Below are 24,743 nucleotides of genomic sequence, written 5' to 3'. Positions count from 1 at the left end.
CCTTCCATCCCGCTCGGCGAAGCCCCTTCACGCCCTGGGCTCAGGAGAGAGATGGGTTTATTTTTGTAATGTTTAATAACCGTTGCTTCCCCACCCCCGTTAAGAACTCTGGTCCGTACGGGTCTGTGGGCACCGCTGTTACGCTGTAAATCTGTAAATGACAATAAAGGTGGTTTTGGAGACGAGCCGGGCTCTGGCCTCTGCTTGGCGGGCGGGGCGGGGGCGCCGCCATCTTCCGCCGCCGTGACACAGCAAGGCGCCTCGCGCCGCCGCCCCTGACTGACAGCCGCGCCGTCCAACCGCGCGGGGCCGCGGGGGCGCCCACTGCCGCCCTGTCCCGCCCCGCGGCGGGCGGGGTTCCGGCGCGCGGGGCAGGAAGAGCGGAGCGGCGCGGGGCCTGCGGGCGGCGGCGGCAGGTACCGGGAGGGGGGCGGCGGGGCGGGCCGGGCCGGGCCGGGTTCTACCGCCGCCTCCTCGGCTCCTCGCTGCTCGGCCCGGCGCTCGCTGGGGCCGGCCCGGGGACCGGCTGCGTCCCGCGCGGGGGAGCGGGGTCTCCTGCCGGGGGTAGTCCTGGGGGGACGCGGCGCGGCGGCCTCGGGGGGCCCCGGCTGGAGATCGCGACCTCCGGGCGGGCGGGGAGCGCCGGGGGCGGCCATGGCCGGGCGGGCGGCCTGTGCGGCGCCGGGCCGGGCTGTGCTGTGCTGCTGGCCTGCCCCTGCGGCCGGGCAGCTCGGCTCCTGCCTTGTGTGAGGGGCTCGGGCCGGGCTCCCCTGCGGCGGGGCCGGGTCCGACCGGCCGCTACCGGCGGTGCGCTGGGATCGGCCGGCGAGCGGGGGGGGTTAAGCGGTAGTGCGAGCTTAAAACCAACTGCAAAGTCATGCAGGCCGACCGGTCCCCCGGCATTAACGCCTCGACCTGCGGGCTGGTAGGTGCTTTCCTCGGGAGACGCGGAGCTGCCGTGGGTGAGGGGGGCCGGGCTGTGGGGGGGTCACCCGTGCTGGGCTGCTCTGGCGCTGAGCAGCCTGCGGTTCTCTGCTGGGATGCTGCAGCAGGAGTCTGAAGATCAGCGTTACAGTAGGGTTTCTTGCAAATAAAATGTCCCTGATCCCATGAACTGCGGTATGAACCAAAGAAGGAAGCGTCTGGGGAACTGTGGTTTCGTTTTCAAGTACCTTAGCAGACAGGCTCCTTGTTATTAGCAGAGATCTGTGGAGTGTCCCATCTTCATCCTGTGTTCTGCTTTAGTTCTTCCGGATCACCCTGAAATTCTGCGGGCAGCGAGACAGATTCCTTTTGTGGAGCTTGCTTGATAAAGATTTAAATTTGATATTGAGAAGAGAGAATAGGGGAAGGTGTCTCATCACGTCTGCTGCTCTCTCTTTCCAGCATGTCTTCAGGTGCGTTATTTCCAAGCCTGGTGCCAGGCTCCCGTGGCTCTTCAAGCAAATACCTGGTGGAATTTCGGGCAGGGAAGATGTCCCTGAAAGGCAGCACTGTAACCCCAGACAAGAGAAAAGGTCTTGTTTACATCCAGCAAACTGACGATTCCCTCATTCACTTCTGCTGGAAGGACAGGACTTCGGGCAACGTTGAGGATGTGAGTACGGTTTTGCGTTTCAGTGCTGAGGCGTTAAGTCACGGTCTGTCTTGTTCCACTGGCACTGCTGGAAGAGCTTCTCCAAGACAAATTAGGGTGAGAATGCCACTGTGGCCTGACAGACCTGCACTTCCAAGTCCTCTCTGCTCTGAGGACCAGATGCAAGAAGGTTTGGGGAGGAGGGCAGAGGTCTTTGGGAAGCTAAAAGGAATATTCATGTATTTTCTCAAACATTTATTCCTACTGCCATGTTTTCCAGGATTTGATTATTTTTCCTGATGACTGTGAATTCAAGAGGGTACCTCAGTGCACCACTGGTCGCGTGTATGTATTGAAGTTCAAGGCCGGATCGAAACGACTCTTCTTCTGGATGCAGGTTTGTGGGAAGTCAGTAATAAAGGTCTTGGAACAAAATACTTCCAGTTTGCCTTGTACCAAGAGCAACTTTCTTGCAGGAGCCGAAGACGGACAAGGATGAAGAGCATTGCCGTAAAGTGAACGAGTATCTCAACAATCCACCAATGCCTGGTGCTTTGGGTGGAAATGCAAGCGGAGGCCACGAGCTCTCGGCATTAGGAGGTACAGTCCATTCTCTGCTCCTTCACGTGAGAGGCTTTTTTCTTTAAATTTATTTTTAGAATAAGCACTTGCAGTTCCCTAGGAAGAAATTCCTGATGACTATGGAGGGTGAGTTGGGGACAGTGTCAATAGCAGAAGTGTAATCGTGCTTTTAGCAAAATAAACTGTGCTGTTATAATAGGTGCAGGCTGAAGGTTAAGACTGCCAGAAGAAATCTCTCTTTGTTTCCAGTAGATTCTCTGGAGTCTTACCTCTTTATGAAGCCAAGTTGCATTTATCTTTTATGAGCATCATGAATCAGTAAACACTTGAAACTGTTTTTTCCATACAGAATGTGATGCCAATTAATCTCCTGCTGTTTGAGCCGGAGTGCTGTGAAAAAAACCTATGTGAATATGTTGTGTTTCAGAATGTTTTTGTTTTTAGGTGAGGGTGGCTTGCAAAGCCTTCTTGGAAACATGAGCCATAACCAGCTCATGCAGCTGATCGGACCAACGGGCTTAGGAGGACTTGGTAAAATGCTTTAATATCTTTATGCCAAAATGGTATTTTCTCCTGCCAGGTTAAATCTTACCTGACAATATTTTCGAGTAGTGCTATTGATTTGAATAGCGCTGCTTTCACGTGAGAAAGCAAGGCCCTGCCTCAAAGATGAGCTAAGGGGCAAAAAAAGGATGCAGGAAACAAAGGGTACCAGTTTCTACACGGCACTCATCTTAGGGCTCGGTCTGCAAGGAATGTCGGTTCTGCTCCTTGCTCCACTGAATCTTCTGCCTTTTTTTTCCCCCTTTCTTCCCCCCCCCCGCCCTCTTCCTCCTAAATATTCGCTGGAGCAGGGACTGAAACCCAGGGACTCCTCCCTGGTGAATGTCCCAGTTACTAAGCCATGGAGTTGCTTGTGTTGTCTCTGATCCAGTGAATATTTGTGTGCAAAGGAGAAAGAGTTCCAGAGGAAGGTTGGAGTGTTCCCACCCTACCGCACGCTCAAGTCAGAGGAGTGAGGCTCAGGTTAGGGCTCTCTCTCCTGGGCCATGCTGGGGAGAGCTTGAATCTCGGCGCTGTTTTTCTGAAGGGGATGAGAGGTGCGTTGGAGTCCCTGATGTGGTCTGTTCTAACGCTGTCTGTGCTCCGAGCCCAACAGAGCATTTCCTGAGAGGTCAGACCCTCGAGTGGAAGTAAGGAAAGGAATGCATGGCAGGTAGCAGTGACTAAGGTTCTGTGCTCCTAAGACCATTTTTTGTGGTTCTAGCTCATGTCTTTTTAGCTTTGGATGCAAATCTCATGTTGGTGGGATGTTCAGATGCAAAACTCGTGTTAGTATTGGAAGATTCTGGCTTTTTAGGACGTGTTTGGAAAAGATCTTCCTTCTTGAAGCTTCACATAACTCCTGAGACTGCTTTCCTCTTCTTCTCAACGCTTTTGCTCAGCAGCTCTTCTTTCTTTGCCTTTACATTTAGCCATAAGACAGCTTGACACAAAACTCACTACAGTAACGCGAAGAAAACCATCTGCTTGCCTCGGCAAATGGTGGTTGCGTTGAATCCGTGTGATCTTTTCCCCCAGCAGCGTCTTGTTCTTTTGCATCTGGTTTGCATCTCTCAGGACTTTGCCTTTATTGCAGAGCTCCTGCAACAACAGAGCTTTCTTGCTCCTAGGTAAACTTTCCTAGCAAGGACAAACTGAGTAGAGTAGCGCATGGTACAGCCTGGTTAGCTTCACCCTGCCCTTCCTGCCGTTGTCAAGCTCTGTGATTAGCAAACAGAAGTGTTACGGGCATGGTTCCATAGGAGCGGGTCCTATATCAAGGGCAGAGCTGGTGGCTGGCTCTGACCTCCGCTGTTCTGCAGCTTCAGTTAATCAGGTGTTTGCTAATGGAGCGCTGTTGTTCTGTCCTCTGTTTGCAGATAGTTCCCAAAAGGTGGGTGATGAATGCAGGTGCTTGTGTAGAGACGTGTATCTAATGAGATGTGGTACAAGAAGCCACTGGATGGGAAGCATGTAGTAAACGGAGCGTTTGGCTGATGTGGCTCAAAGGAATTGTAGGGGGACAATCTGTCACTGACAACCCCAGCGGACCTAGATGCAAGGCCTTTCCCCAGCTCTTTTTAGCTGATGATAAGCCCTTGGTAGCTGGGATGTGCGGGTGAAGGAGGCTGATTTCTTTTGCGTACGGCAGTTGACTCAAAGGCTGAGCACTGGTTTCCTGCTGTATTTCCTGATTGCTGCTCTACTGGCCGCGCTTCGTTTGAGCGCGGGTTTGTCCTTACTTTCCTCTGCCTATGAAGCGTTTAAGGACTCGGCTGATTCTGCTGCTGCGTCTCTGCATTAGTTTTGAAGCTGCAAAACCCAGGTGTATGGAGAGATGGTGGTGGAGACTCAAAGGCTGCCTCTGTAATCTTCTGCTGGGAGCCTTGAGAGAAGTCAGATATTTGGGAACCAGTAGATAAGAGGAGAGGGCTGTGTTAAATCATCATGTATGCACGGCATAAATCAAAGTAATTTGTGCACATCTAGAAATTGAGTCATTTCTAAAATGTGCAACACTCTAAGGCAGTTTTCTAATGGGGATGCAAGATCAGAAAATGAGCTGTTAATTTACAGAAAGGGGTGGGGGGGTTGGTCTGGGGTCTTTCACCCCCTCCTCCTTTATTTTAGCAAATAAAACCTTTCAGGTACAAGAGTGACCTCTCTAGAGCAGAGAGGTGCAAAAAACCTGAAGAAGTAAATTTCTAAACCTCTTCTTCTTTTATGTTTATGGAAGGTGGGCTGGGTGCGCTGACAGGTCCTGGGCTGGCCAGTCTGCTTGGAAGTGGGGGACCCCCGACCAGCAGTTCATCATCCAGGTAGGATGCCCGTCCGCTCTGGGTTTGTAGTGTTTCTGTCGCACAAAGTTGCCACTGCTGTGAGAGGAATTGTGGCCTACTGAACAGGAAGTATGATGGAATTCAGATTGCTTTTTGCCTCTTTGAGGCAATGAGGGTAATTTAATGAGGGAAGGAGCCCTTCATATTGTAAGGGCTTGACAAGAAGCTTTTCAACATACAAGAGGCAAAGCTGGTTTCTGCAGGGAATTAATTATACTAATTATCTTCTCCAGCTCTCGCAGCCAATCAGCTGCTGTGACACCATCTTCCACGACTTCTTCTACACGTGTAACGCCTGCCCCGTCTGTTCCTGCGGCTGCGTCTGTGACCAGTCCGAGCCCCGTACCAAGTTCGGGTAATGGAACCAGCTCAGCCACAAGCCCAACCCAGCCCATTCAATTGAGTGACCTTCAGAACATTTTAGCTACTATGAATGTGCCATCTGGAGCAGGAGGACAGCAAGGTAATGGTGTTCTGACCAGACAGCTGTTGGATCCAGGAGTCCTCTGGAGCTGTTTTACTGTCCTGTCCTGTTCCAAATTGGTTTGAAAGGTCTCTTAAATTTTTTTGGTTTTCATTGGAGTGCTGTTCTTGGCTGCTTCAAGAGTCTTACTCTCACTCCAAAACTGAGAGAGGGAGAAAAGGATGCTAGCAGTCTGCTAACTACCTTTCAGTACTCCTCTGACCAGACCATTTGGTTTATATGACAGAAACGTGGGGTTTTGTGCATAGTCTAACAGCCAACCATTTATTTTCTTCCTAGTTGACTTGGCAACCGTTCTGACTCCTGAGATAATGGCTCCCATCCTGGCCAACGCTGAAGTTCAGGAGCGGTTGATGCCTTACCTTCCCTCAGGGGAATCCCTGCCGCAGACTGCAGAAGAGATTCAGAATACCCTGACGTCTCCTCAGTTTCAGCAGGTAGATGCTGAGCTCCTGTGGGAAGTGCAGCTCTCCTCCCCTCCTCCCCCATGCACCACGATGAGCCTTGCCCTGATTTTTCAGGTTCCTGACACTGTTCAGAGTGGGAAGTTTCTCTGTAGAATTGGAAAGGAGGAGAGATGTGATTTAATGGAGCACTAGTTCTTCCTTCCTGTGCTCACCCAAGGGCAGATCAGAATGTTTGTGCTTTTTCTTTTGGAATTGGGCTTTACTGTTCTCTTTATTATGAATGCTCTCTGGCCAATAACAGGAGTAGTAGCAAATTTATTATTCCCTGTCAGAGTGGCTTGTGAGCAAAGGTCATCTCAAGTGACTGAAGAGATGCTCATGTTTACATCACTACGTCCCTTGTTCCTCTTGAAACACTAGTACTTAATTCCAGAGCTGTCTGTGTGTGATTAAAGCTGGTGTATTACAGGCCAAGTTGAACTAGTTACACTGACTGAAATTTGTCAATTTGCAGTGTTTCAGTGGCTAAGATGACTGGTTTTAGTTTAAAACATGGCAACTCTTTTGTGCAGACAAGACTTGGAAATGAGGGATGTTTTTAATTGGTGATTTGGTAGAGTTTCTGCATCTAGATAAGACTGAAGTTGTCCATGTCCTGAACTGACTGGAGGTTGTGTCACTGGTTGGTGTGTTGGTCTAGCACAGCTTATCAACTTGTGCGTACAGGCAGCTACCTGGTGAAGAGCAAACATAGTTCATTGTAGCAGTGCTTGTAAGCCTGTGCCCAGGACGGTAGCTCTTAAAGGAGAGCGGCTGCTCGGTCACCCCGTACTGGACTGCTTGCCTCACGTGGGTATTGCACAGTAGCCACCTGATGCTGGAGAAACATGATGCAAACTTTTTTTTTTTGACACTGTTGACTCCAATTCACAGGCATTGAGCATGTTCAGTGCTGCCTTAGCTTCGGGACAGCTTGGCCCGCTAATGAGTCAGTTTGGCTTACCCACAGAGGCAGTAGATGCAGCAAATAAAGGAGGTAAGTACTGGTGCTGTCGGGAACATGGTGAAGTGATTTGTTGGGGTTGTGTTTTGTGGTGGTGTTTTGTTTGGTGGTTTTTTTTGTGGTTTTTTTTTTTGTTGTTGTTGTTGTTGTTGCACTGCACACAGAGTGTGGAATGTAACGATCAGCTGCTGAGTAACTGTTGGGATCTGCCTCTTGTGCTGTTCTTTTTTTACAAGGAAAAGGCCAGTGGCTCAGGTGTTCCCCAGCAGAGACAGTGTGATGTCAGACCTGCATTTAGAGAAGTCAGGGTCTGCAGAGCAATGTGCTGAGCAGCCTTGGCGTTGTTTTCTTGGTAGAGACACAACAGGCCCTGGAGATGTCATAGTCATCTTGCTCAGGAATGCCTTTCTGTGGGAGTCTTTAGTAAGTCATTTGCAGTGAGTGCCCAGCTGTGCCCTCCAGCTCTGGGCAGGGCTGATGGTTTTCCCTGAGGAACTTTTAGCATCCTTCCATGAGGGAAATGATTCTGGTCTTAGGCCCAGGGTTCAAGTGCAGAAAACACTGGCCATGTCTGGGCGATCCAAATGTGTGTCCTGTATTAATGGATTGTTGAAATTTTCTTCCCTGCTAATAGATTGTATTAAAGTAACTGTATTTTCTAAGTAATGAAGCTTAACCCTGTGTGGACAATGAACTCCACCCCCGAAAGTGCAAAGTTAAATAACTCATGTGTTTAACTTCTAGATGTAGAAGCGTTTGCCAAAGCAATGCAGAACAGCGTCAAGTCAGACCAAAAGGAAGGAGACGCTAAGGACAAGAAAGATGAAGAGGAAGATATGAGTTTAGATTAAGTTATTTGCTCTTCCTTACAGATATTCCTAGATACTAACTTAAGCAACTGCAGTAGGATTACTAACTTCATATTATGCTTATATAAATCTACAAATAAAGGAATTTTCTTTATCTGCCATACTGTTCTTTCTCAATCTATTTAACGTGCACCTAAGCAGCTTTATTGCTCTTTATTTTCAGCAGAGATGCTTTCTGTTCAGTTTTGATGCTTTTGACATCAGGCTAGACCAATTCTTCCGCTTTCCTTGTGCTAAAAGGGTCGAGCCCTGTGGTTATCTGAGTAAGGAGGAGCTTGAGGACCCAGTGCTGACTGCCATCCAGTTTTGGGCCCACTAGGTTGGGATCTGCAGGGCTGCCAGCTCCCCCCATCGCCCCCATGTACTGCTGCATGGGTTGCCCTGTCCTGGGGCAGGTCTTCACTCTTCGCACAAGGAGGCTCAGCTGGCGTACAAGGAATTACACAGCAGCTCCCACAGCACTGCCCGAGGGAGCTGTTTGTGGCAAATACAGCCGTAAGGTCCCCACTGTGCCACTTCCTGCGTGGAGACTGTTCCTCTTCCAGTTCTACATCAGTCTCAGAGTGGATCTTCACCAGTGAAGTGAAAGAGAGTAACACAGAACTTTATTTGACTCCAAAGTATGTACCAGTGATTTACAAAGACCATCTTTAATACTACAACTTAAAAACAGGTCATAATTACATTTGTTTAAGATGGACATGTTAAAAACCCATTTTACAATATTTACCCCTCATAAAAAACCCCACAATATAACGATATAAGTTATAAGTCCATTTCAGAAGCAAGATTTTTGTCCCCAAGTGGCTAGGTATATATACACACACACAAATATATATATGACGTGTAAGTGCACAAGTGAACTAGGTGTCTTGGGAGAAGGAGGTTTGTTCAAGTGAAGACTGCGCTACAGCAGCGTGAGTGAGGCTGAGCAGAAGGCAGCTGCTGGCGGGGTGGGTGGGGGCTGACCCCCCTCGCACCCAGCCAGGCTCGGAGGTAACCTACCCTTAGTGCTTCCCTTTCGAGCAACAGTTTCTTGCTTCAGGCAACAGGACTTTTGTCAGTGTTATCTACCAGCGCTGAATGCAACTGCAGAGAGTCAGAGCAGTGTTTGTGTCTTTCTGCTTTCCCTCAGCAGTTTTCCCAGCCTATTTCGTTCCTTTTTTGATTCTTATAAATTAATCTGACAGAAGATGCTAATTCTGTGAACAGAATTTTGTCCAAGTTGCCCCTTGCAGAGCGCTTTGCGCAGCAGTGGCAGGTGAACTGAGGCTGTCCTTGGGGGAGGTTAAATGCGTCCTTGCTTATAAAAACACAAAAGTGATGGAATTAATCCAGTTTGTCCTAATTGCATTTATTATAAAACAGAAACTGCCTACAGCCTTCAGCAGAAGACAGTCTGTGACTGTTATTAATAGCCTCAAGTGTTCCGTGAACTAAATCTATGTGCATTGTAAGTGTGGGGTAAAGGGAACAGGATTTAGGACATGATGCACGGCTGCTGCTTGCTTCAGCCCGTGCTCTGGAGAGGACAGCTGCTCTTACCGTGAGCCATTAGCAGCACCAGTCCTGGTGCAGATGCTTGACCATCGGGGAAGGACTCAGACCTGTCTCCACATCCTGCTCCACCTTTTTTGGTTACATTTGTGAAAGATGTCCCCGAAGTGCCCCCTTCTCCCCACCTTCCTCCCCTGCCCTCCTTCCCCTTGGATGTGTGGCCCCGCTCTGGTTTTGGCCCTAGACTTGCGCCTGCAGTCGGTGGAGATCAAGGATGTTTGACCACGGTTAACGCTGTCGAGTAGGTGACGTCTGGGCCCAGGGAGCAGTGCAGCTTTCCGTCGGTCAGGCTGTACGCGGAGGTGCACGTACTTACAGCACCGGGCAGCCCTTAACGCTAATGGAGCCCCTGACAGTCCCGGCTCGCGGCAGGTCCACGTGGCTCTGGTTAATCACCAGGTTCCTTATACAGCCCACGTAATGAGGGAGGGAAGGTAACGGTGACAGCGTGCTGGCCTTGTCTGTCTCTGCAGAAGGAACAAGTAAAGGCAAGCATTAGTCTGGCTACTAAGAGGGAGGGGATTTCGTACCTCTGTCCTGTACCTGGAATAGTAGCTCTCTTGGCTTTGGGGTATTTTGTTCTGGAGCGCATCCTGCCCAACTCACCTGGCAGCCCTCCCACATAGAAGGTCGCCCTTTTGCTGGGTGCAGGGGGCTGGCTGGGTCCCACTGTGTAGTTGCCTTCTGTGTCCACGTCAACCCGGATTACGTTTTTCCATTTGGTAACTTTGAAAGAAAACAAGAGTCAGTGCTGCTGCCTCACCCGGAGAACAAGGCCACCTCCACCCTCTGGCACAGACCAGTGCTGGAGCAGAACAAAACTACTGGGAGAGTCAGAGGAGCTGGCCTGGCTCTTGGGAAGCACCCAAAGTCTGTCCCTCGGCCACAGCAGCCACCCATAAAGCACCATGTCTGATGCAGCGCAGAGGGCTGCCCTCTCCCAGGGTGGTGGGACAAGCACACGCTGAGCACAAGGGGATCCGCTCAGACTGGCTCTGGCCGTGGATGGGGAGAGGGGGCCTGGAGCTGAAGATGCACCAGGAGCCCCTGATGGCTCTCACCCAGTGCTGGGTCACACAAGATGAGGGCTTAAAACAGAGCTGCACTGAGCTGTGAGCCCCCCCCGCCCCTAGAAAGGGCTGATGCAAAACCTGAGCACGCACGTAATGGCAAACAGCTTAAAGGCTGAGTTTTGCCCGTACCAGTGTGAATCCTGCAAACCCCTGGTCCCAGCTGCGGGCTTTGAGCCCTTTGGGCCCAACCTGTGCAAATTGGGCTTGTGCTTTCAGGACAGCCCAGGATGGGGCTGAGGCCAGGACTGGTCCTGCAGGACCGTGGGACAGCCCCGGCCTCACCAGCCACTCCGCGACCTGGGGAAACACCTCCCACCCCCATCTCTCCTGCCCACCAGACCTGATAGCGCTGACAAAATCAGGCAAGGACTCTTAATTAAGATATGACTTAATGGCAGCTGCAATCTCCCAAATTAAGTGCATACAGGTGGGAGCTGGGGTTTAAATACCCAAGGAAGGGCCCCAGGCTCCCCCCAGAAGATATGGGCTGAGCTGCAGGAGTGGAGCAGTGCCCCAGAGCCAAGTGCTGGCTGTCACCTCACCTGCGATGCTGTGCCACTGCCCGTCGCAGAGAGATGGGCATGTCACCGATGCAGAGAACTCATCAGCCCCAGCGTTCCCTCTCACAGTGACCTGGTGTGTGAGACAAACCCATCAGAGCCCAGTGAGCTGAGCAGGGTGGGCAGGAGATGGCTGCTGCCTCTGAAAACCTGTGGGGAAGCCACCCTCCTGCTACCTTCATCTCCTCCATGTACAACAGGAGATGGTGGCTTCTCCTCGTGCTGATGTGGAAGATGAGGCCAGAGGCGCTGCGGGGACGGACCTCCAGTGTCACCTCCAAGTCCTGCTTGGTTGTCACTGCATCAACTGGAAGAGAAATGCTACCGGTGAGGAGGGGGACAAGGGACCTCCTATGAGATGTGCCCTTCCCAAGTCCCAGGGTGTGGGAGCCAGCCAGGCTGCTGTGGGGTACCTAGGGCGATGGACCCGCCATCCGCAGCGAAGAAGACCCCGCTCTCCAGTGCACCCTCATAGCACGGTGTCACCCCGAAGGTGCGTGAGGGGGGACCCAGAGGCCTCCCATCCAGCTGTAGGTTCTGCAGGCAGCCGTCAAAGCTGGAGGCTGATGCGACCTGTGGAAAGTGGCCACCAGAGTGAGCGCGGGGCGGCCAAAAAGTGCAGGCATGGGGCAATGCCACGGGACTGGGAGCTGGCTGAGATAAGGTGAGGCCTTGGGGCCACCAAGTCCTTACCGGTATGTGAGCCTTGGCTTTTCCAGCTGGGATCCCCCCTACATACAAAGGGGTTTGGGCCACAAAGAGCCTCGTGGTGGCCACTGCAGCATCCTGGGCTCGCAACCCATCGATGACCAGCTGGGCTTGGCTCTGGTCTCTGCTGAAGAAGACCTGCAAGGATGAAAGGTCAGTGCTGGGGCTGGGGGCTTCCTAGGGAAGAGAGACCTCAGCTCAGAGGTTCAGCCAGCCCTGGCTGTGGTTTTGTTGTCCCCTTTGCTCCCATGGGACCGTGGGTGTCCCACGTGCAATTAGGAAGCAATGCCCAGAGCAGGACTGCACCAAGTTACCCCCTGCACAGGCACCCAGCAATGGGGGGGCTCACAGGAGCACTGTGGCTCAAGGAGGTCCTGCTGAGCCCTGACTCTCCGCTCACCGTGTGCCACCGCCGGTCGCGGTACTTGTCTTTGCTGCGGATGCGCAGCCGGCGCCTGCCGACGTCCACCAGGAAAACAAAGCGCCCATTGGAGACGAAGAGAGCCATGAAGGTGCCCTGCTCACCTGCCACGTAGAAGAGCAGCCCGCTGGAGGAGTTCAGCTTCACCTCCAGGGAGAAATGGGACCTGCAGAAACAGGGGTTTGATGGGAGCACCCTGCTCTCCCACAATTGCAAGGGACATCTCTTCTCCAAGCGACAGTCCCCGGGCTGAGCTTGTGTGCGGTAGGCGTGGGGCAAGCCTCACCTCTGCCCGAAGGAGGCTGGAATGTCCTCGAACTCCCAGCGACTGCTTGGGGCACCCCCGAAGCGGAAGGTGCCCCTGGCTGCGTGGGGCTGTGGGTGCAGCCGGCAGAGCCCACCCTGATCGTGGCGGCGGTCCTTCAAGGCAGGCTTGCCTGGCACCTGCACAAGATGCACCAAGGAATGGGGTGAGGGGAGCATCCCTGCAGGTGCCAGGGAGGGGACAACGGTGGCATCTGAGGGGAGGAGGATGTGGGGAGTTCTGGCAGCAGCTGGTACCTTGGGTTTCCGCCTGTCCTTCTTCAGAGTGGCTCTGAGCTGCTGCGGTTGCTCGCCCCAAGGACAGCTCATGGTGACATTGACACTCTCCATGTTCTGCTGCAGGTCCACCACCATTTGTGGCTCTGACGTCCTACACACAGGGAGAAAGGGTCCCCGTCACTGGGCCAGCCAGGAGGCAGGAAGGGGCTGACCCCCTCTGTGGGAAGGAGCTTGTCAATGCTCACCGCTTGACGAAGACGTTCCCGATGCAGCCGGTGAGGTTGCTGAGGGCACCTGGCTCTGGTGAGCCCCCAAGATGGAAGAGTGGCCGCCTGTCCTGCCGTTGCTGTCGCCGGCTGGACCCAGTGCCTGCTGCGGTGTCCTGCAGTTCATCATCCACGTACAGTCGGACCCTGCGGGGGATGAGCAGCGTGGGCTGAGAGGGTCCCCGAGGCCACCGGCATGCCACCCCCATGCACCGCCAGGACACGTACCCACGGGCATCACTGTAGAAGGCCACGTAGTGGGTCCTATCATCTGCAAAGGCATTTTCGGTGGTGACTTCGGTTTCCATCAGGTTCAAGGCCAGCTGACCCCTCTGGAGGGACACCTGGCACGTCCCCTCCTGCAGAAAGCATCACCCCATTGCTGCTCAGCAGCTGAACCCCAAGGAAGGGCCCATTTCCCCACTGCCCTCCGGGAGCTCAGGGTGCAGATCTTACTGCAGCACCCCCAGAGCAGGAGCTGACATTTCTGCCCTGCTGCCAGCATGCCTGGGGGGGACTGTAGGCGCCCACCTGGGTGGCGTGGTGGTAGAGCAGACCCTCGCGCTGGCTTGTCCGGAAGCTGAAGCCACTGTAGAAGTCCCGTAGCCCTGGCACGTCCTTCAGGGCTAGGGTCAGGTAGCCATGGCCGTGGACGCTGACCGAGCGAGCCACCTGTGAGGGACACCGTGGAGGTGAGGTGAGAGCCTGGCCCTGGTGTTGCAGGGGTGCTGGAAAGATGACCGAGGTGCTCAGGGCCTCGGTGGGTCTGGCCAGTGCAATGGCCAGCTAGACTGAGAACCTCACCATGACCCCCCTGCACCAAGGACCTGTGGATTTTGTGTTTGTTTCTGTGTGAATGAGGGGAGATTGGGCCTGTCTGGTGGGGTCTTGTCATCCTTTCCCTGAAAGACCCTTTCCCCAGCATGCTGGCCAGGCTGCTGGGGCTTTGAGCTTACCAGGAGGTCCGAGGTGCACCCGTAGCTTACACCAACAGTGCTCATGCGCTTCAGGTCAACGTATTTGCCGAGAGCCTTCAAACCCTTCATGCAGCCCCGGATGGGCCCGCCCGTGGGGAAGAGCACTTTCAAGCTGCAGGAGAAGCAGGCAGTGTTACCAGGATCTGGCCCTGCACCCTTCGAACAGAGTGCCTGGGAAGGACGCATGATGGCCATGGGTATCTCCGGTGCCTCAGGCACAAGGCTGCTCCAAAGCACCCAGCATGGCAAAGGAGGACTCGGTGACACACACCAGCACCTCATCCCTCACCAGAGATGGAGATATCCCATCCTCAAACCCATAGTGATGGACAGGAAGAGAAAAATCTCCTGCCAGAGCTTCAGCAGGGCCCCAACATCCCTGGATGTGGCTGGGAAAGGGCCAGGGCGACCCCCAGGGATACCGCAGAGGAAGATGTGGACTGTCGCACCCCACTGCAGGCTGGACCCACCTGGGGGGCAGCACAGCTGGGGGCACGCCACCCAGGTAGTAGGAGACGGCATTCTCCAGGGAGTTCTCCTGCTCCACCATGAAGATGGTGAGGCGCTCCAGCCGGACCAAGATGCGCTTCTTGTTATTCATTTTGAGGAGGAAAATCTGGATCTGGAGACAGACAAGAAAAATGATCTGCCAGCCTCGGGCAATTAGGTCCATCACAGAGGGCAGCACAAGGTGTCCATCCAGTTCATGGCTCTAGTCAAACAAATTCTTGCAGCTCTCCCCCCACACCCAAAACAAGGGCTCGGGTGCCCCCTCCCAACCCTCTGGAGGAGGGGCCCTCCAAGCAAGCCGGCCAGGCGGCTGTTCCCCCTTACCGCTTTGTTTGTGGTGCTACTGATGGTGAGGGAGGAAGAGTTGCTGCTGGGTTTTGCCATCTCCAGGCCGGTGCTGAAGTCATAGTAAAGGACCAGCTTCCCATCCCGGATGGCCAGACACAGGAACTGACCCTGGGGGAGCAGGATGGACACTCAGCCCCACATCCCGGTGTCTGGCATGCAGCTGTGGTGCTGAGCCCGACCTGCCCTTTAGCACTGGTGGGAGCAGGTCCCGCTGCCAGTGCCCTGACGCGTTGCTGTCACAATTATTGGGGATTTATCTGCAAAGAGCAGCCCTGTGCTGGGGCGCAGGGATAGCACTGCAGGCTGGAAATGCTCCTTGCAGTGCTGCCTGCCCCAGTGAACCCTTGCCCAGCAGCGAGGGTCTGTGCATGGGTGCTCTGCAAGCTCAGGGGAGTCCCTCAAGCTCCAGACAAGTGATTGCTGTGAGGTCTGGGTCCAGCCCTCTTGTGGCTTTTAACAATAGTGCAGAAATACCGCTCAAAGCAGCCCTGCCATCTCCAAAGCCCTCTTCCCCCCAGTATCCTGAACCAGGAATGCCTGCAAGTGGGGCTGGGATTGTCCCAGCCCACCAGCTGAGGTGTGAAGGCTCCTCAGGGGAGCAAGCACCTGCCTGATTCTCCAGGAAGAAGATGATGCCATTGTAGGAGACCACTCGGATCTCCTGCTCAAAGCGCTTGGTTGTGCCAAACTGGCTCTCAAACTTGATCTCTGCATAACCGGTGCCATCAAAGTAGGAGCCGTCAGTCAACCAGGGGTCTCCTGTGGACTTGGACCTGAGTCAACACAAGAAGCAGCCCAAGGCATCACTCCAAAGCCACTGCCATGCTCTGGGGCAGCCAAGGGTCAGGGTAAGCATCACAGACCAGAGCTGCCCCTTGGCCTGGGCATGGTACCCTACCTTGCACAGGGCTTCTCAGTGGTGGTATCCAGCTGGAAGGTGCGTTGGAAGTTGTACAGGCTCACCACCTCCTCGTTCAGTGTGTCCAGCTCCAGGCACCCGCGGTAGTTGGGATAGCGCAAAGTGGGAGGGGGCTGGGAATGAAACCAGACAGTTAGGACAAGTTTGATCCTGGCTCCCCCCCTGCCAAGAAGCTCCAAAGGTATCGCTGATACCTCCTAGAAAACTGAGCCTCCCTCCCTGCTGCCTGTCTCACCGTGAAGCTGGAGGGGTAGCCACCCACGTAGAAGACCACATTGCGCGGGTCGAGGTTGAGCAGCCCCTGCTCCCCCTTGGCCACGCTGTCTCCCTTGGTCTCATGCACCGTCTGCCTCTCCACGATCACCGACATGTGCCCATACTGCAGGATCCTGCAGCAGGGAGGGATGGTCAAGACAAGGGCAGACCCCCAGCGAGGAGCAAACCCTGCCCTCCCTGAGCAAAGGGGCTCCCCACACTACCAAAAAGGGGTGCATCTCCCCCTGGGGAGCCCCACAGTAGCAGTGCATTGAAAGGAGTCAGCACTTGTGTTATCAGCACTGCCACAAGGCCAAACGGATGCTCCATGATGACCTTCATCTTTCCTCTCTTGCAGGCACCCCCAGACCCTCCATGACCTGGTAAGATAACTCAAAAAAACTAGCACTAGCAGGGAGGTGGCATCTCAGTGTTGATCATTTAAGGATGACTGGATGATGGAGTCCACAGCACCTCTGCAAGTTCAGGGCTTGCCTGGGCTTGGGCACAGCGCTACCCACATCTGCTGCACGGACATTGTCCCATTGAATTTCCTTGGGATGTGTACCATCAGTTCCTACCTGTTGATGCTGATGGTGGCAAACTGCTCCCCAATATCCTCGTCAACAGTTAGGAAGGCTGGCTCCTCATCACCCAGTTTGTAGACCCACTGCACTTTGTGGTCCTTGAGCACGATGCCCAGGTAGTCTCCAGCAGCCTGAATACAGGGGGAGACAGGGCCATGCATTGGCATTCAGGACAGGCAGGAACACCAAGCGATGCTTTCCTTGATGCTCCCAGGGTTGTGCTGGCCAAACACCCCCATTCACACCGCTCTCCCCATCCACCTGCAGCCAGGCTGGTGGCTGCACCCAGAGCCTGTTCATGTTCCCCACAAAGACACTCAAGGGAGCAGGGGAAGGGCGAGGAGCTGACATCCAGGCGTGATCCCCCAGTTGATACTACCAACACGGGCTCCCGCTGCCCTCCTCCTGCCCGCACGGTCCCATCTCACCTCCCGGCTGCCCAGGTACAACACGAACCGCCCCTCCTCTGCCTCGTCCTGCCGTCGCTGCTGGCTCCTGGGCTCGGGGTTTTGGATGTAGAATTTGAGGGACGTATAGGCTGCCAAATCCTGCAGGTTGCTGGGCATCCGGACCTGCACACCTGAGCTGCCGTTGAACTTCATGGGGACTTTCACCTAGAAGGAGAGAAATCCAAACCCATGGTACTGAAACCACTGCTGCTGCCGCCTCTCTCATCACTGCCAGCTCTATCAAGTCAAAGTGTTGTCTGGAGTCTTCCCATGAGAAAGAGACCCTGCCTGGTGGCCCCAGAGCTCTTCTAGATACCCCTCCCATTTGTATACTACTCTCAGGTGAGCCCGTGCTCACCCCAAGACCCCGGAACCCCATGCACAGCCCTCACCCTCCCACGAGCCTACCTTGCTGGCAGCGTTCCTCGCCTGTGTGATGAGCTGCCGGATCCGCACAATGTTCTCTGACACAGTGGCATTCTTGTTCCTCCTGTTCTCCAGGCTGCTCAGCTTCTCCAGCAGCAGTGGGATGGTGCTTTCCAGGCTGGACGCTGTGGTTGGAGAGGAGCCAAGGGTTTTGAAGGTTAGTGAGGAAGGGGGATGTAAAGCTCCGGCAGTTTTAAGACATGCAAGTCAAAGCAGTGGCAGCTGGGAGCAGAGTCACAGAATGATCCCCTAAATCCAGCAGCCTTGATGGGGGGTTGTGAAAATGCTCTAGTGCGTGCCATCTCCTGCAGTAAAGGTACAGACACTGCAGGGAAAGAAAAAATAAAGGGCCAGGACTTAAATCACCCAGTATTGGCTGCTACCTCCCTCTACTCTTAACCTGGAGCTTCAAAGCACAGCTTCCAAAAGCATGGAGCTCTGTAGGGACATCTGTCCATGCCCTGGCTCATGCCAGGTTCAGCCCTGGCAGCCCAGCAGGCTCAGCACTCACCAGATTTCCTGGCATCCTGGACTGCCTGGTTCAGGTCTTCATTTCGAAGGTCTCCGTACTGGTCTGTCCACTCAGCCAGATTCTTCTTCATGGTGCTCACGGCATCTTCCACTCTTGCAGCTGTTTCATTGGCCTCAGCAGCTGTTGCTTTGGCATTCTGGATCATCTCTTTAGTGTCCTCTGGAAGGAAAGGAGAAAAATCTCTAGGATAGCCAGGAGTGGGGAGGAAGCACCATTGAGTCACAGCCTGGGCATGAGGAAGGGAGCAGAGAGAACCAGTCTAGCTATCCCAGGACAAACCTTGATCCCTGCCCAGCATGTCCTGCACAGACTGGAGCTGGCTCAGGAGCTGTTCCTTCTTCACACGGAGGTCAGCCAGCTTGTCCCTTCCTCTCTGCAGAGTGTCCTTAACAACTGCAATTAAAGAAATACATATGTTGTGTGTTGGATCTCAGTCCAGCCTGACGGACATTACACCCTGCAAGGAGCCTCTCTCACCCCCGTTGAGTTTTCTCTGCTCTCTCCTCACAGCCTCCTCCAGGTTGCTGCTGTTCCTCTTCAGCTCTTTAGAGATAGCCTCGAGATTTTCTGATATGACACTCTGTAAAACAAACATGTGCTGCCCGAGACTCTGAAGAGGAATTCAAGTCTCCGGCCCTGACTGCACACAAAAATCCTTGTTCAGACAATCACAGTGGGGTGCGCTGCTGGGGCATGATGGGGAGACCCAAATCCTGAGATTCTGGAGCCAGTGTGGCACAGAGCAAAGTGCTCGTCTCAGAGGAAAGGGGCAGTAGAGCCCTATGTGTGGGCATGAACAGCTGGAGGACTGTTGAGGGAGTTTGGCTTTTGCCCATCTTCATGAGGCTCCCCACAGCACGTACCATCAAAGCCTTGCTGGCTGCCTCATCAGCATCATGGGCGGCTCGCTCAGCTTTTTTCACAGCTTCAATGATGCTGGCGTAGGCATTGGAGGCATCAATCGCCCGCTGGATGAAGCCATCTTGGTTTGTGCCCTGGATAATGCTGTGTTGGAAGATGAAGCCATCAAGTCCACAAAGACCAGTCATGCTGGGCTCTTGCCCATGCTCCCACAGACAAATCCCTTTGGGTTCCTCATCACAACATGTGCTCCAGGATAAAGCTTTGGAGACAGTACCCCTCTGCTCCCCTGTCATGGCATGGGGCTGCAGTTTCCCATCCCCAACTCTGGTAGGAGATGGCTTGACTAGTGAGCGTCAGGACCAGTGCCTCACCTGGACAGATTCCTCGCGAGCTCATCCAGGAGCCGGGCATGCTCCTCTGCCTGTTCCACAATGGGGATCTTGCTGCTGGCTGGGGAGAACTTCTTGACCCGCTCAGTCAGGGGCAGCTTCGCCCCATCCAGCAAGGCTGCCAGCTTTTCGTACGCCTGCAAGGACACACGTCACGACTGAGGGCTGCCACCCCTTGTGCTCTGCCCATGCCGAAGCACCTCTGTCACTCACCTCCTTCGCGCTCTCCATCTTCTGTAGGAAGTTGGAGACCTGGGCCAAAGAGTCCTTGGCCATCCTCAGGGTCTCCTGCACCAGCACATGCTGCTTTTGGAGTTCACGGCTCTTTTGCTAGACACACAGACGTGGGGTTAGGCACCGGTGGGGCTGGGGTAGGCCCCCTGCCACTGCACAGCAGTACAGGATCACCCAGTGATGGTCTACCTGACTCTCCTCCAGGTTGTTGCGGTTCAGGCTGTTCAAGTCCTCTGTTTGCCTGGTTTTGTTCACAGCCTCGTTGAGGGCATCACGGAGATCCATCAGCTGGGAGCTGTGCTGCGCCAGCTGGTCCTGGATGCTGCTCACCAGGTCCTGGTTGGACTCCCAGCGGGTGTGCAGCTCACTCTTTACCCGATGCAGCACTGAGGATGGAGGAGATGAGAACTGTTACTAATTCATCCTCCTGTGTTAAAGGGCTCTTTCTGTGCTTAGCTGTGGTAAAGCCTGATTCTGGTCTCACTTGGCAGGTATCAAGGCCAGAAGTGACCATCCTCCCTCCCTCCCTCAGCCTGGATAGCACAGGATCTCATCAAAGATTGTCTCCAAACCCCCAGTCCTGGTGAGAGGGATGGGATCTCTTTCAGAAAGACATCCAGCCATGCCTGAAAGGCTCTGGATGACAGAGAAACCCCATCCAGCTAGTACAATCTGCTCTAAAATTCACCTCAAGGGAAAAGGAACCATAAATGGAGTGTCACAGGGGACCCTGAAACTACTGTAAAACTTGCTGGGGGTGCCTATTTGTTAACAGCACTCTCCAAACATGACCACGACGTGTAGCATCTGCATGGGCTCCAAGCCCGGCCATCAGGAATGGCTAGACCCAGTGGGGTCTGTGCAGCCCTGTCCCACGCCACTGAGCCGGACTCACGCTTCTGAGCCTCCTCTTGCTCGCGCCTTGCCAGCTCTTCCTGGCTGCCCAGGCTCCGCTCCTTCATCTCCCTCAGCATCCTTTCCACCTCAGCCATCTTCTGCCGAAACTCCTCGGTAGAGGTGGTGCTGGTGTTTGCTGCCCCAAAGGTGGCCATCTGCCGCACCAAGTCTGCAGAGAAATCCAGATCCTCCATTAGCATTGACCAACCCAGGTCCTTCATAGTCCCTGAGATCTTTCCTCTCTTACAAATCACCCTCAACAAACTGCAGCCAGCTCTCATGCAGTACTCAGGCACCTGAATTGCTCAAGATAACTCAGGGGTATTGCCCCACAGTTCTGTCTCCCTGGCAGTTACAGTAATGCATGCTACGTCCCAAGCATCTTTTTGTGGTTTTGCCTCCTCTCCTAGATCCAGTCACTCACTCCCTGTTTTGCTAAATCTCTCCTGAAGCAGTAACGCAGATTGCCCTGGTTTTATGCATTTTAATAACATTTCTGCAAGTTGAATGTGTTTTTTCAAAGATTGTGTTTAGCCAAACAGCTGGGACTCACTAAGCCTGGTCTACCTGAACAGACAGAATTCTGCAGGGATCTCCATTTAATTTGTATTTCCTCTTGTTTTCTCCATGGCTCTTCCTAAGTGATGCAGTACTCGGTGCTGTTTGAAAGCAAAAGCGTGGCATTCCCAGCAGGAAAAACTCACAAAGCAGAGGCCCTTCTTTACCTACCTGCAATGCCCTTCTGAATGCTTTGCATATTTAGCAGGAGCTGCTCCCCCCTCTGGTAAGTGTCTCTTGTGTGCTGCTCAATACGGTTTGCTTCTCTGTGAGTCATTGTCATCTACAACAAAAACCACTGGATTAGCTGAGGCACGAAATTTATGTTTTGTGTGATCCATCAGAGGGAAAGATGTGGCCAAAAGGCACACGAGGCTTGGGAATGTGCAGTTTTTGAGGTCCTTGAACCAAGGAAGTCACGTCTCCTGCAACAGCCTGCCCTGCGCTGCTTGCCTACGACGCATTCAGTCATGGTCTTGTCTACCACCTTCAGAGAAGCACAAGCAGCACGTGCAGCTCCCAGTGCAACAGGCTCTGGATCCTGAATCAGTCCTAAGACCACAGAGGGACAGCACTCACTGCACTCCTAACACAGGAAAAGCCTTAGAGCCTGGAGCCAGGCCCACCTGCACCCCGACCAGGACACAAGAAGAGATGGAGGGCTGCAGTTTGGCCATTCAGGGCATGGACGTACATATAGACAGAAGCAATTTGTCCATAGCTGCCCAGGGATGTACATTACCAAGCAGACACTTTTCCCTCTCCCTTAGATCAGGAGGAGGCAGTTTATGAATCAAATCAAATCTTCCTCAGTTTATAAATTCTCTGAAGACGCAACTGGTGTTTTATAGACTGTATATAGATTGCACCTTGCAAAAGGTGTTGCTGTACTGAGGCCTCCAAGGACTACTATGATAAAAAGGGTTGACTTGTTCGCTGACAAAGCCCAGGCTCTTCCTGCCATGGCATGGAGGCATCCAGGACAGACCTAGATGTTTACGATCCTTTCTTGTATGCTCCTTCTATAAATGACATTTTATTGAATCTATCTTTACTTGTTAAAGTTGGAGCTGCCTCAGAAGCAAGTAATAAATCAAGAAACAACCGTCCATATCACAAGACGTTTAACAGCCTGGACATCTAAGTAAGAGACCCCAAGCCTAGTGCTGGCTGGGCAGGAGATCCATCCTGCCTGAAATAGGCTCCTCATGGCCTTCAAACCCCTCAATTTTAGGTAAAAGGAGGGACTTGTACTCTGACAAGGGGAGGAAGGTGGAGAAATACCCTACTTTGTGCTGCAATGCATTCAGGTCCTGTGTGAGGTCCACGTTCTCATCCTCCAGCTCGTCAGCCCTTTGCCTGACCTTGTTCATAGCTCTCTGGTACTCACGCAGCTGATTCTGGGACAAAAAGAGCCAAGATCAGGACAATGGGCCAGGAACCGTGGGCAGAAAGTGGTGTTAAACCTTCCACGTACAGCGACAGTCGCCATAGTGCTGTTGAGACCGTGGAGACGAGCCCAGGCGATGGAGCTGGCATTGAGGTTGACCAGCTGGCTGCGAATGGAGGGGAAGGACATCTCGATGCTCTGCAGATCCTCCAGCAGAAGCAGGACACAGCTGTCGCACACTGCCAGAGGAACAGAGCGGTCAGCACAGGCCCTTTCCCCGGGCTTCCCTCACCTCTGTCCCCAGGACCGCAGGATACAGACCTTCACACCTCATGCTGTCTGGGCCGTTTGCCACGGGGATCTCATACTCATGCATGCAGACATCACACTGCTTCCCCGTCAGCCCGTTGGAGCAGGTGCACTCCCCAGTACGTGGGTCGCAGGAGCCCCCTCTGCACTCGCACTCTGCCGAGTTTAACAACAGGGAAACACTCGTGGCATCATTTTGTGCTGTAATCACCCCGGAGGGAGGGGAAGGGGTGATTTTATTCCAGCTGTGCAATTGCATCCCTGCTTATCTTACATGCCACTGCTGGGGGTTTCCCTGCGCAACCTGGCAACACGCACAGGACCTCAGACAGCAGTTAAAGGTGGAAAGTTTTCCACCTTCAACAATTTGACAAGCACACGTGCCATCAACACCTTGCCCCGCTCCTCCACGTGCAGGACCCAACACCCGGGAAGCAGGACTCACTTGTACAGCCGCTCTCGCTGAAGCCCCAGTAGCCCAGGGCGCACTGCTGGCAGCGCGAGCCGCTGACACCGGGCAGGCAGTTGCACTGGCCGGTCTGCGCGTGGCAGCTGCTCCCCACAGCGCCGATGTCGCAGTCACACCTCCGGCAGCCAGAGCATCCCTCGAAGCCATAGTACCCCTCCTAGGGAAAAGCAGGACAGCGGGTGCCCTGTTCAGCAAGAGGACATGCGTACCTCCCTCCTGGGGCATGCTGAGGCAACATGGGACCCCAGCCTTGCTTTCGAGGAGTGTTTTGAGCACCACAAAACTCGTATCAACACAGCAAAGACGTGGAGCTGCAGTAAGAACCCAGACACACCACAGCACTGCTCTGCAAACCCGCCTTTGCCCTGCAACGCCCACACTGGATGCGTGCAGGGAAATGGGGTTTACTGCAGTTTCCCAAAGGGTACCACACCACTGCCCAGGCTGCAGCTGAACACTGCCTCCATCGCGTGCTGCCAGATCTTTAATAAGCTTTCGCCGTGCATAAGCAGATCACACAAATCCAGTCTTAACCACCCGGCTGCCAGCACAGCTGCCAGCACCGCTCTGCTCACAGGCCCAGGGAGGACACACCGGGGCTGCCCCTCACCCCTGTGCCAAGCACAGGCACCACCCCAGTACCAGGCAGTCCTCACCTCGCAGCGGTCACAGTGCTGGCCAGTCACTCCAGTCTTGCAGAAGCACTGGCCGGTTCGTGGATGGCATGAGTCTGTCCCGCAAGGCGAACAGTTGCACTCTATCAGGGAAAAATACAGTCAGTTATACAGTGAAGAGCCTGTTCAGCCACTCACAAACCTTATTCCCAACAGGGAATCCTATTTCCTCCTTACGTATCACAATCAGAGCAAAGACAGACTCTCTCTCCTCTTGGATTTGCTCCTGCTGATAACTTATTCCCAGCATGCCTGCCCAGGACAGACCCCCTTTGGTGAGCTGCTGTTCTCAGAGGGAGAAGAGCAGCGCTGGGAGCGTGCTGTGCAAACCCACACTCCCGAGGGAGCGCCAGCACTGCTGCTGCAGTAGCTGCTCGGGGCAAGACCGTTCCAGCCTGGGTGCGGCTTGGCGGCTTGCATTCAGGGGTGGATCGGATGTTATGGAGTTGTGATGCTGGAGGGCAGGTTTTTGGAGGTTTTTTTCTTATTACCATCTTTAGACAATGCGTGCAATGTTTGCAACGAAGCGCGTGACTCAGCAGGGCAATGCACAGCCTGGCTAAGGCACTAAACACGTCCACCGTCAGTCTGTCCACCTTCCCCTGCCAGTGCTTGCTGCCTGCCCCACTCACGTGTGCAGTTCTTGGCTGCCACCGCGTCCCCATAGTAGCCGGGGGCGCAGACCTCACACCGCGCACCGGCCGTGTGGTGCATGCACCCCGTGCAGGTGCCCGTCAGGGAGTCGCAGCTGCTGAACAGCATGTTGGGATCCGTGTTCCCGCTGCAGTCGCAGGGCTGGCATGAACTGCCAATCACCAAGGGATTGCCATAGTATCCTGGGGCACACCTGGAGAAATACGGCAAGTTAAAACACAGTCAGGGCATCGGGGGATCCTCACAGCTCGTGCCTGCACCACGCTTGAGTTGGGCAATTATAACAGTGCGAGCATCCAACACTTGTAACTGCTGCAACCCCCTCAGGGATCTCAAAGCACTTTGTGTTTTGCCTCATGATATCTCAGAAA

The 24,743-nt window shown here is 53.9% G+C and overlaps 2 protein-coding genes across 4 annotated transcripts in view; one reads left to right on the top strand and one right to left on the bottom strand.

Annotated features, from left to right (window-relative positions):
• Positions 1 to 279: 279 nt before the first annotated feature.
• Positions 280 to 7,904, top strand: ADRM1 (ADRM1 26S proteasome ubiquitin receptor). 3 transcript variants are annotated; one of them, XM_054845045.1, is made up of 10 exons: positions 281 to 416; positions 1,387 to 1,597; positions 1,857 to 1,973; positions 2,053 to 2,176; positions 2,603 to 2,689; positions 4,938 to 5,019; positions 5,274 to 5,503; positions 5,804 to 5,961; positions 6,865 to 6,967; positions 7,679 to 7,904. In XM_054845045.1, exons 2-10 carry the CDS (start codon positions 1,388 to 1,390, stop codon positions 7,783 to 7,785), a joined length of 1,218 nt encoding a protein of 405 aa, XP_054701020.1. In that variant the 5' UTR covers positions 281 to 416; position 1,387; the 3' UTR covers positions 7,786 to 7,904. The 3 variants fall into 3 exon arrangements, with proteins under 3 accessions (XP_054701022.1, XP_054701020.1, XP_054701021.1); XM_054845046.1 differs by lacking the exon at positions 281 to 416 and adding an exon at positions 655 to 925; XM_054845047.1 differs by lacking the exon at positions 2,603 to 2,689 and having other exon boundaries at positions 280 to 416.
• Positions 7,905 to 8,386: 482 nt separating this feature from the next.
• LAMA5 (laminin subunit alpha 5) overlaps positions 8,387 to 24,743 on the bottom strand; it is a 92,711-nt gene continuing 76,354 nt past the window's right edge. Inside the window, exons 45-80 of the mRNA XM_054845404.1 lie at positions 24,351 to 24,565; positions 23,701 to 23,801; positions 23,021 to 23,201; positions 22,588 to 22,731; positions 22,354 to 22,505; positions 22,166 to 22,276; positions 21,048 to 21,159; positions 20,317 to 20,487; positions 19,611 to 19,807; positions 19,401 to 19,517; positions 19,170 to 19,324; positions 18,798 to 18,939; positions 18,412 to 18,514; positions 18,214 to 18,327; positions 17,914 to 18,093; positions 17,385 to 17,527; positions 16,956 to 17,141; positions 16,522 to 16,658; positions 15,921 to 16,074; positions 15,665 to 15,798; positions 15,377 to 15,539; positions 14,743 to 14,874; positions 14,379 to 14,530; positions 13,888 to 14,020; positions 13,463 to 13,603; positions 13,160 to 13,290; positions 12,911 to 13,078; positions 12,684 to 12,816; positions 12,409 to 12,566; positions 12,102 to 12,288; positions 11,687 to 11,839; positions 11,407 to 11,566; positions 11,170 to 11,300; positions 10,976 to 11,066; positions 9,967 to 10,086; positions 8,387 to 9,827 (exon numbers count right to left, since the gene is read on the bottom strand). Of these exons, the coding sequence (XP_054701379.1) occupies positions 9,673 to 9,827; positions 9,967 to 10,086; positions 10,976 to 11,066; positions 11,170 to 11,300; positions 11,407 to 11,566; positions 11,687 to 11,839; positions 12,102 to 12,288; positions 12,409 to 12,566; positions 12,684 to 12,816; positions 12,911 to 13,078; positions 13,160 to 13,290; positions 13,463 to 13,603; positions 13,888 to 14,020; positions 14,379 to 14,530; positions 14,743 to 14,874; positions 15,377 to 15,539; positions 15,665 to 15,798; positions 15,921 to 16,074; positions 16,522 to 16,658; positions 16,956 to 17,141; positions 17,385 to 17,527; positions 17,914 to 18,093; positions 18,214 to 18,327; positions 18,412 to 18,514; positions 18,798 to 18,939; positions 19,170 to 19,324; positions 19,401 to 19,517; positions 19,611 to 19,807; positions 20,317 to 20,487; positions 21,048 to 21,159; positions 22,166 to 22,276; positions 22,354 to 22,505; positions 22,588 to 22,731; positions 23,021 to 23,201; positions 23,701 to 23,801; positions 24,351 to 24,565 (5,257 nt within the window). The 3' untranslated portion in view covers positions 8,387 to 9,672. The remainder of the gene's footprint in view (positions 9,828 to 9,966; positions 10,087 to 10,975; positions 11,067 to 11,169; positions 11,301 to 11,406; positions 11,567 to 11,686; positions 11,840 to 12,101; positions 12,289 to 12,408; positions 12,567 to 12,683; positions 12,817 to 12,910; positions 13,079 to 13,159; positions 13,291 to 13,462; positions 13,604 to 13,887; positions 14,021 to 14,378; positions 14,531 to 14,742; positions 14,875 to 15,376; positions 15,540 to 15,664; positions 15,799 to 15,920; positions 16,075 to 16,521; positions 16,659 to 16,955; positions 17,142 to 17,384; positions 17,528 to 17,913; positions 18,094 to 18,213; positions 18,328 to 18,411; positions 18,515 to 18,797; positions 18,940 to 19,169; positions 19,325 to 19,400; positions 19,518 to 19,610; positions 19,808 to 20,316; positions 20,488 to 21,047; positions 21,160 to 22,165; positions 22,277 to 22,353; positions 22,506 to 22,587; positions 22,732 to 23,020; positions 23,202 to 23,700; positions 23,802 to 24,350; positions 24,566 to 24,743) is intronic.

Source organism: Grus americana, chromosome 17 (genome assembly GCF_028858705.1).
Source record: "Grus americana isolate bGruAme1 chromosome 17, bGruAme1.mat, whole genome shotgun sequence".
Classification (NCBI taxonomy): Eukaryota; Metazoa; Chordata; class Aves; order Gruiformes; family Gruidae; genus Grus; species Grus americana.
Note: the sequence above shows the minus strand (reverse complement) of the source record. Positions and strands in the feature narration are given on the sequence as shown.

Excerpts from the sequence above, each read along its gene's own strand:
- ADRM1 (XM_054845045.1), top strand. The coding sequence starts at position 1,388 with ATGTCTTCAGGTGCGTTATTTCCAAGCCTGGTGCCAGGCTCCCGTGGC. Across the intron at positions 5,962-6,864 it reads CGTCTCCTCAGTTTCAGCAG|GCATTGAGCATGTTCAGTGC; the intron begins GTAGATGCTGAG and ends TCCAATTCACAG. Across the intron at positions 6,968-7,678 it reads AGATGCAGCAAATAAAGGAG|ATGTAGAAGCGTTTGCCAAA; the intron begins GTAAGTACTGGT and ends TTTAACTTCTAG.